General features: G+C 45.5%; 1 protein-coding gene across 2 annotated transcripts in view; it reads right to left on the bottom strand.

Annotated features, from left to right (window-relative positions):
* The window catches only part of LOC119387173 (adenylate cyclase type 5), a 179,115-nt gene that overhangs the window by 131,934 nt on the left and 32,557 nt on the right, over positions 1-14,624 (bottom strand). Inside the window, exon 2 of one of the 2 annotated variants that reach the window (XM_037654484.2) lies at positions 6,278-6,338. In XM_037654484.2, coding sequence (XP_037510412.1) covers positions 6,278-6,327 — 50 coding nt within the window. In that variant the 5' untranslated portion in view covers positions 6,328-6,338. Of the gene's footprint in view, positions 1-226; positions 569-6,277; positions 6,339-14,624 lie in introns of those variants that run through there. The other variant, XM_037654486.2, reaches the window with a different exon arrangement.

Raw genomic sequence — 14,624 nt, 5'->3', positions numbered from 1 at the left:
ACCAGGCGAAGAGACAAACAGGACGAGCCTTTACACTTTTTGCGCGCTACGTCGTTATGTTTTCAGTCAGCCAGTACCAACTATAGGCCAACCCTCGGCCCTCCTTAGTTCCACATCTCGCGTTCAGCGGAGTTTATACGACGCAGACAGATTCGCACACGACGCAAATAAAATTAAGGACGTGGCGATCTGCGACACGGAAAGAGACCTCACCAGGAGCACCCACCTTTGTCAACCGTTATAGCCACTTGTCCCTCGGGAACAACATCGAAGGACGCGGAGAGACGCACCTCAGCTAGCCGACCGAGGAAGCACGAAAACAATGCGTCGGCGAGAGCTAACAGTCAGGTGCAAAAGTAGTGGTGGTCCGGGGCGGGCCGGGACGACTAGACAACAGTCAGCCGGCCCTCTATTGTGTGCACGCACTCTTATCCTGTCCACTTGATTTCGGCGTCGACGACTGCTTTCCGCACGAGAGGAATGATGAAGAGTCACAAAAAGCGAAGCCGCCGCCGCCAGTACTGGCTACTTCGGCGAGACGATCGGCGTTCTTCCTTTCGAAGGACAACAGCCGCTCTCTCCTTTTCCAACAGGAAGGGAAACGAAACTTCCACGACGCGCTGGTCACGGGAACGCAGCACCACCACACACAGAAAGCACACACACGCACGTGCCCAGAGAGGAGGGGCGGCGATACGACGGTGTACTGTTCTCAAGTGGATCGACGATTAGAGGGGCAGGCTGAGAAGAAGGAGAAATGAAGGGAACAGAACTTTGTCACCCCCTCCCCTTAATTTTTTTTTCTTGTCTCTTCTTCAACAGCTACAGCGCCATCGCAATCTCAGCATGCTCCCTTGACCCAGAGACCGGGAACCGGGAAGTGTCGACGATGCTTGGCCTGAGCGCTCGCAGCTGTGCACAGTCGCTGGTGGATCTCGAAACTCGAGCTGCGCCCCTCGGAGCGCGCGCACCGACTGAAAGGCGGTGCGAAGGGGCCGCTCGGATACGGCACCGCCGTGCGGAGGAAGAGGAGCGGGAGGAATCCCCTGTCGTCCGAGGGACGCCCGGCAGAGAGCGCACGGCTGCCGAAGAAGCGGCCGGCCGGCGACGCTACGGTGGCGGGTAGTGGCAGTACAGTAGCGGCGGCGGTTGCGCCCGGGGTTGCGGAAGATGACAGTTTTCGGCGCTGTCGATTGAAAGGGTGCGTCGGGAGCGATGGGGAAGAAGGCGAGCTTTTTGGAGGGGGTGGGTGCGCGCCGGTCGTTTCGTCGGGACCTTTTCGATAGCCTCGTTGGCATTGGAACAGGAGGTGGAAGTCACTTTCGCCGTAGAAGGGAAAGCTGGGCGAGTTGGTTACGATTCATAGGTGAATTTTTGTCGCGCGCAAATGACAGCGTAGGACATAGAGTGTAGGATACAGCGGTCGCTCGTCCCCTATACTGTGTCCTTGTATTTTGTGCGCGCTGAAATTTCACCATGTAAAAGAAGGCACTTTTGCCATAAAACTGCTGCTGCAGCCAGAATTCCTTCTCCTCCTGCTTATGCTGCTTACTACTGCGGCTATAGTCCTAGTATAATTAGAGCAACGGCAGCAATGGTTAGCAGCGATAGAAGTAGTAGTGGTGGTAGCGGCAGCCACACCACTACTACAGCTGTGGCTGTAGCTCTGGCTAACCTGCGGGCACTGCACTGCTAATTGCCGCTTCTGCCAGCCCCTGCAGCGCTCTTTTGCGAGAAGTCGCAATAAAGGATCAAGTCACAGAATACGTTGTTAATAACTCTCGTGGCTTCACATCCCAAAACCACGATGTGATTATGAGAGACGCCGTAGCGGTGGGCCCGGGAAATTTCGACCCCCTGGTCACTGAGTGCACGGAAGAGGGAATTACAAAAATGATAGACTTACTGGCTGCGTACTTTCAAAGCCATGAAATTCAGTGAAACGGCAAGAAAAGTCTCGAAAAACACTCTTCTTCCCTGTGTCTTCGTCGCTCGGCCAACGTTCCCTGTAACCCCCCCCCCCTCCACCCCCCTTTGTTTTATACTAGAAATACAAGACAACAAGCAGCACACTCTCGGAGGCATTTCTTGTAAGAGATGCGTAGATAGGAGTAGAAAGGCGAGAGAGGCGTAGAAAACAAGCTTTCCTTTCCCCGCTTGCGTCATCAGCGATCTTCGCGGAGTCTGGACTGGGGGTTCTTCGTCTCTGGAAGCTGCGACATCAAGGCCGAAAACGCGCCAAAGAAAACAAGCGAATACACGCGCGCTTTATGCTCGAGCGATATTTCAGTTTGTTGCGACGAGAGTTAGCCGAGTGTTTGTGATCGAGATGACCCCGTCGCTATATCTCGGCTGCGCACTCGAATCCAGTGATATAGTGCCTCGAGGGCTCCTTATCCTGTTTCGAGTGTCGTCCGTGCGGCTTTTCGAGTCGATCGTGCAGCTGCAGAATGAGACGTATCGCGCGTGATAGGAGATGAGGCAGTCTTTTTTTTTTTCCGTTACTCCATCGAAAGTGTAACGAGGCCTTCTATTTTAGGCGTACTGAAAGTGCTCACGCTTTTCAGCGCCTGGGAAGTGCGCACATCGACATTACAGCCACTGAATTTAATAATAATAATAATTATTATTAAGGATTTACGTCCCGAAACCACTACATGATTATGAGGCACGTCGTAATGAAGGTCTCCGGAAATTTAGACCATCTGGTGTTCTTTAACGTGCACTGATATCGCACAGTACACTGGCCTTTAGCAATTCGCCTCCATCGAAATGCGACCGCCGCGACCTTCGGGGCAACAGCCAAGCACCGTAATCACAACACCACCTCGGCGGACAGTGAACAACGAGCGAGCTAGTGTTGCTCACTTATCGACCCAAAATTAGTGTTGCTAAACTCCGCAGACTGTTGCGATCCAGATACAAATAAGCTAAAATTAAGCTATCGTGCTGGCAACGTGCAGGAGCTTAATCTTACATTGCGCAGCGTTAAACTGTGTTTGAAAGACTCAACGAGTGTGACGGAAAAATTCTTGCGCTACGAGAACGAAGAGTGTGATCAGAGAAATGGAAGCGTGATAGACATCAGTGAAGAGCACTGACTTCGCGTACAACGCTTGCTGTTTCATTAGACACTTTAGAAAGAGCGCAGAGGACGTGAATTTGTGAAGACGCAGGCTACTCTGGTTCTGAGAACTGGTATTTATCCGTGCAAACTGAAATGTGCAAAGATTATAAGCTGCAAACACGATAAGGCAATTAAAGACCCTAATGCACATCGCGAGATACAAGTCTCTCTCTCTCTCTCTCTCTCTATATATATATATATATATATATATATATATATATATATATATATATATATATATATATATATATATATATATATATATATATATATATATGAGAGAGAGAGACAGAAAAGAGTTAAGCGCACAATCCAAGTTCTCAAGTCAATACATTCAAGCCCCAGACATTCAACGCACAAAGAAACACGAAAAATACGCAGAAATGTCATCACAACATGCATGAGAATGCGCAACGGGGACGATGGGTATGCATGTCTTTGAAGCGCATCCCCACAGTCGTCAAATTACAGATGTAGGCGCGACACGCTGCGTCGGTACATGCGGTTTTTTTTTTTCTCCTATGCATCGTGTCTGGTTTCTAACAGAACAGCTAAGTTTAAAGAGTTCGCTGGAATCACGCCCATTTACTTATTCATTCATGATCTCATCTTCGTCAACTTCGTTGCAGAGACGTTACGCACCACCTCCTTCATAATTCAGCACAATTGTTTTGTTGTTGCTTCTGGCTTACTGCATCATCTACGTGGGTGAACGGCGTTGTGTAGAGAACATATTCAGCAAGGATTGAAAAAAAAATTAACAAAAAATGAGAGAGCGGTATCTGTGCAGCCTCGAAGTTGTGATGCGGGTGATCGTAACGCCGCGCAAACGCAAAGGAAAGATGAAAAGAGAGAGAAGCGAGAGGGAACTGTGGGATCCATATGATGAGTTACTTAATGAGCTCCTCAATTAAACATTCCGAAAAGGGAAAAAAAAAAGCTCCACTGGCTCACGAAGAAATTCACCGACGTACGCACACTACCTCATTAGCCTCTGCGACTTTTGCTGCAAGGGTGCCGACTCTAGGCAGCCACAACAATTAGGCCTTCAGGCACCCGGCCGGAATTTTCGTTTATGATTTAAGCATCGTCCATATTCAGCTGAAGCAGACTTTTGTATATCTCAACCTTTCTGAAGCACTCTAGCTGCGTCGTCAGAGAGAGAGGGAGAGAGAAAACAAAGCAAGAACAACCTAATGCATCCAGGAATGCTCCGAGTCAAACCCTTAATTTCATGTCTAGACGCGAAAAACACGAAAGGCAAGCAGCCTGCATAATTAAAGGTACAGGAGCAGACATGTTTCTTTTACAGGAGAGAAAGTAAGACGAAATTTTAGTGTGGCGTCGTTTGGATGATGCAAGGTCTTGTTGGTATAAGGTGTTTGTTTGTATTTGCTTGATTATATAGACAGCAAGAAGTTGTGCCCCCCAAAAAACGTTATGGAAAATGTAATGTGGAATTAGCGGCGCACCACATAACTTAGGGAAGCCAAAGTGATCTTTACATTCCTTTATTGAAATTGTTCTTTTTGAAAGCAGAGCTCACTTATTTTCTTAACATTGCAGAATGTGAATGACGACCTGAGAGAGAGAGAAGGACACACCTGAAAGGTCAGCCTTTTTTTTTATATCGTTAGCATTAAACTAAGGTAGCCCTATCAGATTGCACGGTATTATTCTTTCGTCGGCAATCTTGAAAGCAACGCAACGGAAAACCTACAGCACAACTAATTCAGCACAGGCAGCAGACAGCAATAATGATTTATCTTCACCGGGAGGTCAACATTCACAACGTAATACCGGGCACGGGAGGCCCTGCATAACGGTACCCTCACATAAAGGGTCTGATATTACGGATTCGGGATACGGAGTCACGCTTACACGTTGCCCCTTACAGGAACACGCTTAAGTTATACCCTATAAATTATTGTTGTTAATAATATTAGAGAGCGTACATCTCATTCGTCGGCAGGATGACGCATGCTCCTGCCAACGCATTTTTCGTGCGCGGACGTCATACTACGTCTCAGCATCATGTGACGTCATATCCTTCTCAGCGCATCGCATCATCGGGGGCTGCTCCCTTCGGAGGCGCGTGTAATTTCACCGCTCCAATGTGAAGGGAATCGCCGGCCTTGAAAGTGCCGCTCGTGCCGGCTGCGGGAGGCGTTTCCCGGAGGCCAAGTGCGACGCGAGGGACACTCGTGACGTAACCGTAGCGAAGGTCAGGAGTAGCGTCATATATCCTTGCCTGTCGCGAACGTCGAGTCGCACACGATATCCGCGCAGCATGTAAGCAGCGTACTGTGTGTACAAGTCGAATAGATGTTTCGAATGAAATATTCATTTCAAAACCCCTCCTCCCATGCGTCGTTGCATTGTTTCCGAGAAACAGAGGCTTCTGTGGAAAACTAAAACAAATAAAGAAGATATATGATGCTGGAATGTCAGAGGTCGAGAAGAAGAATAAGAACGGAGACACAGAGCAAACGAAATAGACGTTTTCGTTGTACCCTATTTTCTTGTAGAGGATTTGCCAGCAGCACAATTATGAATCGCCCGAATATTACTATGCATTCATCATCAGAAAAAATTTAGAATTCGTGCATGTAACATAAGACGTTTTTCTCTCAATCGTTCTTTGAAACATACCTTAAAAAAGGGGAATGGGCCTTCCCGGCGAGATCGTGTCTATTAATAAAAATTACAATTTTCGAAAAGAATTAGCTGACACTGTATAGTAACATGTACTTCTATGAGCTAATATTAGTTGTACATATTCTTTTGTCGTTGCTTATGTTATGACGTGTTGTAATGCTATATATGACAAGCTAAGCTCACATTGTGTAATTATCAAATTTTCATTCATTCATTTTTCAAACAATACAAGGTACTGCCCGCGCATCAGGCAAAATGGCCGAATATTGTCCGTAATTTCGCATTTTATTAATCCCTGTTAATTTTTACCATTCGTGTATTTTTTCAGTAACCCACTGCCGTCTCTGATTGCGAAAGGTCTCGAGAGAGTAATAAATAAATAAATAAATAAATAAATAAATAAAATAAATAAATAAATATTGAGTAAAAATAATGTTTTCGGTATCATGTGCCGACACGCATAGGTAAACGAATATATGCTGCGCGACTTACCGTAACTCGATCGCTTCATTCTTCATGTTCTTGCCCATGCTTGGTGTCATCTAGACATAACCTGCGAAAGTTCAACCAGAGAACGTAAAATTAGTAAGACTGTATGAAGTCCTGACATCTGTTTTGATTCTATATTAAATTATTTTCGGCTGTCTTGCATTTATTAGGCATTTTTAAAGATCTGTGTCCCCTGAATCGAAATTTCAAATGACTGAAACTACTACAATATTAATGAGAACTAACAGACAATCAAGCCAAGGAACGTATAGGGGATGTTAGTTTGTAGTAATTGTGAAGAAATTAAAGTGGACGAAAAGATAACTTGGCTCCGGCAGGGACCGAACCTGCAACCTTCGAATGACGCGGCCGATGCTCTGCCAATAGAGCTACGGCGGCGGTCATCCTCCCGTCAACTTTATCGGGTATATCTATGCACTTAAACCTAGGATTATTAATCAGCGCCGCTCGAAGCCATGTCGGCGACAAGTTACCTTTTCGTCCACTTTAATTTCTTCAGATTTATATGCCAGCTACTATAAATAACATCCCCTATACTTTTATTGTATTGATTATCTGTTAGTTCTAGTTAATATTGTGTCCATCATAGAAAAACGAGCCTTTGTTAAACTATTACAAGTTTGTGCTTACGATTATCCATAAGCAACAATTCAGTAGACTACGATGCCTGCACAGACTCAAGGTTTCTTTCATTATTATTTTTATTTTTTTATTATTGGCAATACATGGATTTGCATGATTGCCATGGCGCTGTAACCAGGAAAACCGCCTGACTCAGGCTGACTGGGATGCTATAAAGTATTACCTTGGCCTAACAATGTCGAAAGTGATGTGTTTTTGACATAGTCGAAAACCGCGTTGTCCCGAGATCGGCAGTTATGTCGATTCTCAGTTCCGGATAAACAAGAAAACCGTCGCATCGACTCCATTGTGGAATCAGATTGGTTTACTTGAGAGGCCCGTACTGTCGGCATGCTTCGCTCAAGGCATCACGGGCGCGCACTTTCGTGGAACCTAAAGAGAGTAGCTGCCCGACAAATGAGATAATCGTCTCTTAGAAAGGACCCCATGCGCAACACTCCACATAACACGCACAGGACGGCCACTGTATGTGGATGACCGTCTGTCTGTAGGTCCCGTAAGGGGTACTTACAACTCCGTGACCTGTAAGTATCAACTACAGCTCTGTGACGCTCCGTGAGCTTCGTGAAGTATTAGTTACAGCTTCGTGAGCTTACATCGAGTTGAAGCATGCCCGTTAAGTATCTGTGTAAGTAAGTGTCGTTAAATATCTAATAATGCGCATAACTATAACACTGTCTTACCGAAAACATCAATAAGAATCTGAATACAACAGAGTCCCCGTGGCGAGCTCCTTAACTGAATACCACCCCTCCATTATATCTATACAGTAATTTGTAAATTAACAATAATATTGTATAATTTACTTGCTGCAAGATATATTTTTCACAATTTTTATTGTATAGTTTCTATGGTGACCGGATGATTGCAGTTTTTGGCATGGCGCATGGACGAACTCGCTGTGAAACTAAAGACCAATAACAGCACACATTGCAATAGCAAGCCTATAGTCGGGAATGACGCCATAGATAGCAGACGTGGAAGAAAACGAGAGAAAGAACGCAAATGGCCTTATCTCTCTTATCTTTATTTTTGTTTAATACTGGGGCGAAACAACAAGAACAGCGGAAGCGATATTCCTGTGACGTGGTAGAGTTCAGACGTCTCGTCCTGCCGTCCGCGTCTTCTCCGTCCTCGGTAGACAGCCTGGCGCACGACAGAGGTCTGGAATGTCGAGTTGCTGTGACTGCATGTCCCGTTGCACGTGCTACTACTGATATCGTTGTCGAGTCGTCGCTAATCTCTCCGCTAAGCGCCGTCAACAAACGGATGACGTCGGCTTCCTTCTTGGGTCGCATGTTGATATTTCGTCTGAGAGGATACACAGATCAAGAGGCGTCAGATAAGGGGATGAGGTGCATGTAGGGCGAGCTAAAGCTTCAGTGGTTACCCGCTCATCGCTGGTTCAGTGACAATGATTCCGCAGCTAAATCTGCTCAGGCATCGCACCAAGAAGAGCACGATGGTTCCCATTCCGCTTTCTAGGACAGACGCTGCAAGGCGGTTTCGCCACCTTTCGCGCCGTCTGTCACGGACGGAGTGGAACACACCAAATATAAGGCACACTACAGTATACCAACTGAACGCTTCTCTTCAACTCCGACTTCCATCCGGACTTCATTCAGACGAAGCTTCGCTTCTCAGTCGGCTTTGGTTGGGAGTTGCTTTCATAATGGCATACACTATAACAATTGGATTGACCCACCGTGCGGCATTTGAGGTCTGCGGCGCCGAAGGAAACATTCAGCAAGAAAAACACTTTCCAACGCGTTAAGACAACTGGATGATCCACCGCTTTTCGTGAAGGATCGAGCTACGAATGCATACCGTTCTTCGCTCGTCGTCCCACAAGACAGTGAAGGCACTTCGTCACATCTTGAAGATGACGCGCTCGTGCGAACGACCTTGACTACGTGGTGACACAGTCCACACGCATCAGCGAATTCAAGGTTAACTTACAGATCTACCAATGCATTGTTATATTCGATAAGTGGGTAGGCATTTCAACTTACATATACACACGAGGATATTGGATGCAACAGGAAAGAGGCTACGAGTGAAACCGCTGAAAGAAAGTATTCTGTAAGATGCCCCTAAATGGGCGGTTCATTTGAGGGCACGCTGACTGAATAGAGCTATACAATCCCCCGCGGTGACCATTGGCGTCCTTTCGCCGGTCCACGAACTCCATCGAATCAACGCGCACTGAAATGGACAGTCTACAATGAGGACGCTTGCCGTCTAGCCATACAGAATCAGAATGGAAGAACGGAAGCATGCAATAAGCAAAAAAAGAAAAGAAGATGCGATGTGATAGTATTCCAGCCTAAATTAATCGTGAGCTTAGAGAAAATATTCGATATGGAGAACGCATTTCCGATGATTTCGTAAAGAAAGGAGAATGGGTATCAATGCAAGCCATGCGAAATCGGCTGCGCAAGAGAGTCGTATAGATTAATCAATGTATACCGCGGACAGCGCTGGACAGAGGAAAGTGAAAACCACTCGCAGATTCATTTGACTGAACGTTGCAGATGGTTGAGATTAATTAAGTCTACCTAAATAATCTTTAACCAATGGCGTGTTATCCCAATTATACAGTCGCATTTGCATACGGGAGCCGCTGTGCAAAAGCTTCTGACGATACACGATCGATTCATGCGCGATTGCGCCCGCGTCCACATACATCAGCTTTACTTTCTTTTTTAAATTTCATAGCGCGATTTTTTCATTAAGCCGCATGCACCAGCCTATGTAGTGAAAGTCGCGTTTGAACTCTCCTATAACGCTCAATAAATCAAGCCCGACTTAAAATGCCCTCGAAGCGTCGCCGAAGGTGTCGATAGTGCGAAATTAAAAACCGAGACGACGTGATTTATAGAACACGCGGAGATATCGCGATTGAAGCAGTATTAAATATGTCGTACGACTCGGTTATTGCGTTGAGAACGAACTCAGACGATATTGCAGTCTTTAGTCTTCGTAGAGCTGCCGTATCGAATTTCGATATAAAATAGGCTGAACGAGTAAATTGAGAGACCACTAGTAGAAACCAGAAGTGGAACGAGACACCGGAAGCTGACGTTGAAGTGAACGTTTTACCGCAAGCGAGCAACCGTTACGTTTGTTTCTTTTCTTTGTTCAGTTCGCTTTCTTTCCCCGCTGTTTATTTCAGCCAGAAATCGGATGTCGCTCATCGTAACCCGTTGCAGAATGTGAGTAAAAGAGGCCTTGGAAGACAATATCTTCAAAAAGTAACCTAGTTAGACTGCGTGGCATTGCATTACAGCATCCGAATACACAGAGTGTATAATTCTGTGGATTGCATAAACTTCACATAGCTTGTATAGTATAGACTATGTACGACAGCAAACATTTCAAGACCTGAATCTTATGACGTGTGTGTAACGCCTTGTGCCTCTAGTAAGAAACACCACAGTAAAGCATCACCGGCGATATATACGTAAGTCTATATACGATGTGGCCTGTATAACACTTACGTGGGTGCCGTCCGTCATTCACGACATAGTCGTCGCTGATAGCCTCACTGTTACGCCAATCGCTATTGCCAGTGACGTGTGCGCAAAAGGTGGCAAATTAACAAAAGTTCTTAGGTCCTATACGTTTTATGCGAGCGGGACCTGAAGCTGCAGCGTCAGCCTTTACGGTTCTGCAGGAGCAATGGCGATGCTATAGGTGCGCCGTTTCAGGAAAGACTTTTATCTTTTACTGTCGTGCGTGGCGCTCGACGCAAATACTTCGTGGTTGCAAACAATGTGCACGAGCGGATTACGATATTTCTCGAAAAACCCCTTTGCACCGATTAGCATAGTAATGTGTCGCAGCATACGTAATGTGTCGAGAACCACATTTCAGGGAACCGATTTTTTCGCTAGATTATCCCGAAGCTGTGTCACGTGACCATGGCAGCTTAATTTGCGGATTTACTTGAAGAACACAAACTTTTTTATGTGGGCTGCCTTTAAGTATCGCGAAGAAGTTCAAATGAAAAAAAAAGAATACGTGGGCTTGGTCTTCATTGTGATGGTAGCAGTAACAAAAAGATTTTATTTAATTAATGAAATTATAAAGGGTGCATCATTGGCACATTAATATATCATCACAACAAAGGAGCTCAGTTCCCTGAATCTCGCAATTACGAATATTAATAAGTATAACGAAGAAAATGTGATACTAAAATTGTCAGTTATTTATAATGGAAAGCGAATAACTAAATAAATAGCATAATAATTGCCCCCTAGCACCTTTCTGTGCTTCGACATTTCATATTTTTCTACGTACAGACCCCGAATATCGCCTATGACTCGACTAAAAATAGAAATGAAAGAGTACCAGGGCTCGTATGAACGGAACATTCACAGCAAAGCGCCACGCTGAAAATGACGAAATGATAAGGCCCGCGTGGAGTATTCCTTCGAGATAACTAGTTTCTCCTTAAGAAAGAAAAGAAAAAAAAAGCGACGAAGATGAAAGAAGGGATGCGCTCAAAGAGTGAGAAAGGAAACGCGCGCGAACTTGTATAGCTTTCGGCAACTATCATATCCTGGTGAATGAAGGCGTCCAACTATAGAAAAGTTGTGTTCATTAAAATAGAAAAAAAAAACATGAAGTAAAGGCAATGACATTTCAGCCGTTCCGTGGACGCGTGCGTTGCCGCTCTTTTTTCACATTACAGTAAGCAAGGCCGTTACAATGCACGGTCACGCATCCAGGTTTTCGGAATAAATGGCGCGGATTCAATTCGCCTTCTCAAAAAAACTTTTTTTTTTCCGTTGCATGGTTTTCCATTTGGTACGACTGGAGGCGAGTCTCAAGGCGCTATCACTCTAATACTTTTGCTAATGTTGTCCCTGAAGACATCAACCTATGGTTTTAGCTCTCTTGTCAGTGTATAAACATAAAAATAAGTAATAAAAACAATAAAAGGGAGCGTTGAATGGCGGGGCGTGCTCAAAGAGTGGTGCTTAACGGAGCGAACGGTCAGCAAGATTTCGTATGTGTATGTCGCTGCCAACAGCAGAACAGATGGTAAGGCGCCACGAAACAGCATTTATCGTGAACACGATATAGATCTTTCAAAGGGATTCGAGACGGGATTGCTGACCACGCAAGCTCCGTTAGGTGTGTTCCTACAGGCAGCTGCTATATGGCGACCTACATTTAGAGCAAACGTGAGCTACAACTGATTTTGACTCGGGATAAAACGGAAAAACACACCAAACATCGACATAGCTGAAGGGATCACGGGTGTTCACTTTTGTTCGCAGGAGGTTCCCTGAAGATTGCCGTTGCATACGCTTTTATCCTTTTAGGAACGAAAAAAAAACTAAACGTTCTTCATATAAAAGTCACTTCCAAAATACTTACGTAAGTAAAGTAAAGGTGCACCCATAATAGCAATAAAAAAAACTACTCAGCGGTATCGTTGGCCATTATTAATGCACTTAAAGGAAGTAAAGAACGCTGGTTTTATAACAGATCTCTATTCTGCAAAGCCAGCACGAGGACGCGAGTTCGATTCCCGGCTACGACGCCATTATTCCAATGCAAAAGTTAACTTCACGTGGTCCTTTCTTTCGCGCGGAAGTTTAGCGTCGGGAAGAGGTCGGAAACTTCTATTTCATCAATGTTTCTCGTACAATAAGTTCACCAAGCCACACCCACGAGCGGCATAACGAACCAACACAGACAAAGCATGTTCTTTTATTCTTTCTTACTTCTTTTTGTTCGTGTATTTGTTTCAACATCGCTATCATGATGTTGGAACAGCCGGCTCTAACGTAGCCTACCTTCCCATGTTTTTCACATGTGAACAAAAAATAAACACAAAGCAGTACTTGGTGACCAGAAGCGTATCCAGAAGTTTTTTTCTGGGGGGGGGGGGGGGTGGGTTCAACTATACTTTATGTTCATACGTGCGTTTGTATGTGTGCGAGTGTATAATACACATGCCAAATTGAAAAATTTCGGGGGAGGGGTTGAACCTCCCCCGCCCCTGGCTACGCCCCTGTTGGTGACGCAAGTAAAATTATATGTAATAATATTTGGTCAGGGAAAAATGTTGATACTTTGGGCCCAGTAACACTTTTCCAAAATGTTGCTACTGGGCACAAAGTAGCAACATTTTTCCAAGTAATCATCGATTGGCTTCATTCAAGGAATTTATTGCTTCGCGTATCGACTGCCGCAAACGTTTTCAGAATCCGTGGAGTACGAAGGGAGTGGCAGGGACTTGTAGCACGCTTTGAGCGCTTTCTCTCTCCTTTTGTACCAGCGAGCGCGCTGACACATACGCAGGGGAGCGGGATGACAAGGGGCCAAAAGATACGCCCGTTCGTCAGCGCGTAATGAACTTGAGCACTTTCTTTTCTTTTTTTTTTCTTGGAAAGCGCGGCTTACTTTCAACGTCATCGCGAGCGCGGGCACGTGGTGGCACCTCGCGGCGGCCGCGGTAACCTTGCGGCTCACGCTGCTCAAATCAGCCAATGGCCGTGGACTTTGGTTTTATGGCGTGGTCATTTTCGGTTTATAGCATCATTTGTCGAGAGAAGAGGGAGCGATTTCTAGCTGACATTGAGAATTAATTGTGAATTCCAGGCCGCGTGCTGTGCTATGAAGTCTGGCTCACGTGTTATCAGGAGCCTCGACAACTGCTCTCCAGCGTTTTCTGACCATGCTGAAAAAAAAAATCACAGCAAATCCACGGGGTGAATGATGATGAGTGGGGCGAAGCTCCGGAGGGAATCATCAGTAAACCGTGAAACTCTTCCGTGAAATTCGCCCAGCACATCATATAAATAGTGTGAAACACCGTGTATATATTAAACATCAAACTTTTATTGTACTGCTGGTTTACGTGGTCCCTTCATTATCACCCCTTTGTGATCGGTGAAATGCAAGGAAAGTGTCCGCTCCCGAGCGAAAGAGAAAGCGCGCCAAGAGCGACCGCGTTCCCCGCTCGCCCTGTGAGAATCAACGGCAAGGCTCCGGCGTCGCATCGCCTCATGGTCCCATTTAGCGTCCCAAAACCAAACATTTTGCTCAAGGTGTGCTTTGTGTTTTTCGTAGAAATAATTTCTTTATCATGTACATTAAAACGAAAAGTTGAAAGCTCACTAGAGTATATCGCCCGCAAAGTATGTCTTTTAGTGCGATTTAACTCTCTTACGGCGGGGTCCTCGCGCCGTTGTCGATCCACCTCGCCCGTTGCCGAACGGGCGAGGTGGCTACATACTACTACTACTACTACTACTACTACTACTACTACTACAGAGGAGGGAACGAATCACACCCTAAGGAGCTTCGCCCCTAAAAGCGTTGCAAGGCCCCTTTCACAGAAAAACAGCCACCACGCGGAATGTTCTGCAGTCCTCGACGCATACGACCTTTGTCTCCCATGTTTTTCGGTTACGGTGCTCTACAGATTTCTCCCTTGCCGCTATACATTTTTCCTTGGCGGTTAACAAAAATTCCGCGGATTTTATCATGTATTCTCTTTTTTTAGATGTACATAATTATTTCAGTATAAAGGAACAGCAATTGGCACTACAGGCAGCGCCTTTATATCTACTCATTGTGTCATTATATTAAGCTCCATAGTCATTTCACAGGTGACGTGCCCTGACTCCCTTTTCTTCAGAAATATTAAATGCGAAGCATTTTTAGC

Source organism: Rhipicephalus sanguineus, chromosome 3, assembly GCF_013339695.2.
Source record: "Rhipicephalus sanguineus isolate Rsan-2018 chromosome 3, BIME_Rsan_1.4, whole genome shotgun sequence".
NCBI classification, from domain to species: Eukaryota; Metazoa; Arthropoda; class Arachnida; order Ixodida; family Ixodidae; genus Rhipicephalus; species Rhipicephalus sanguineus.
The sequence above is the reverse complement of the archived record's forward strand: the minus strand, read 5'-3'. Positions and strand labels throughout refer to the sequence as shown.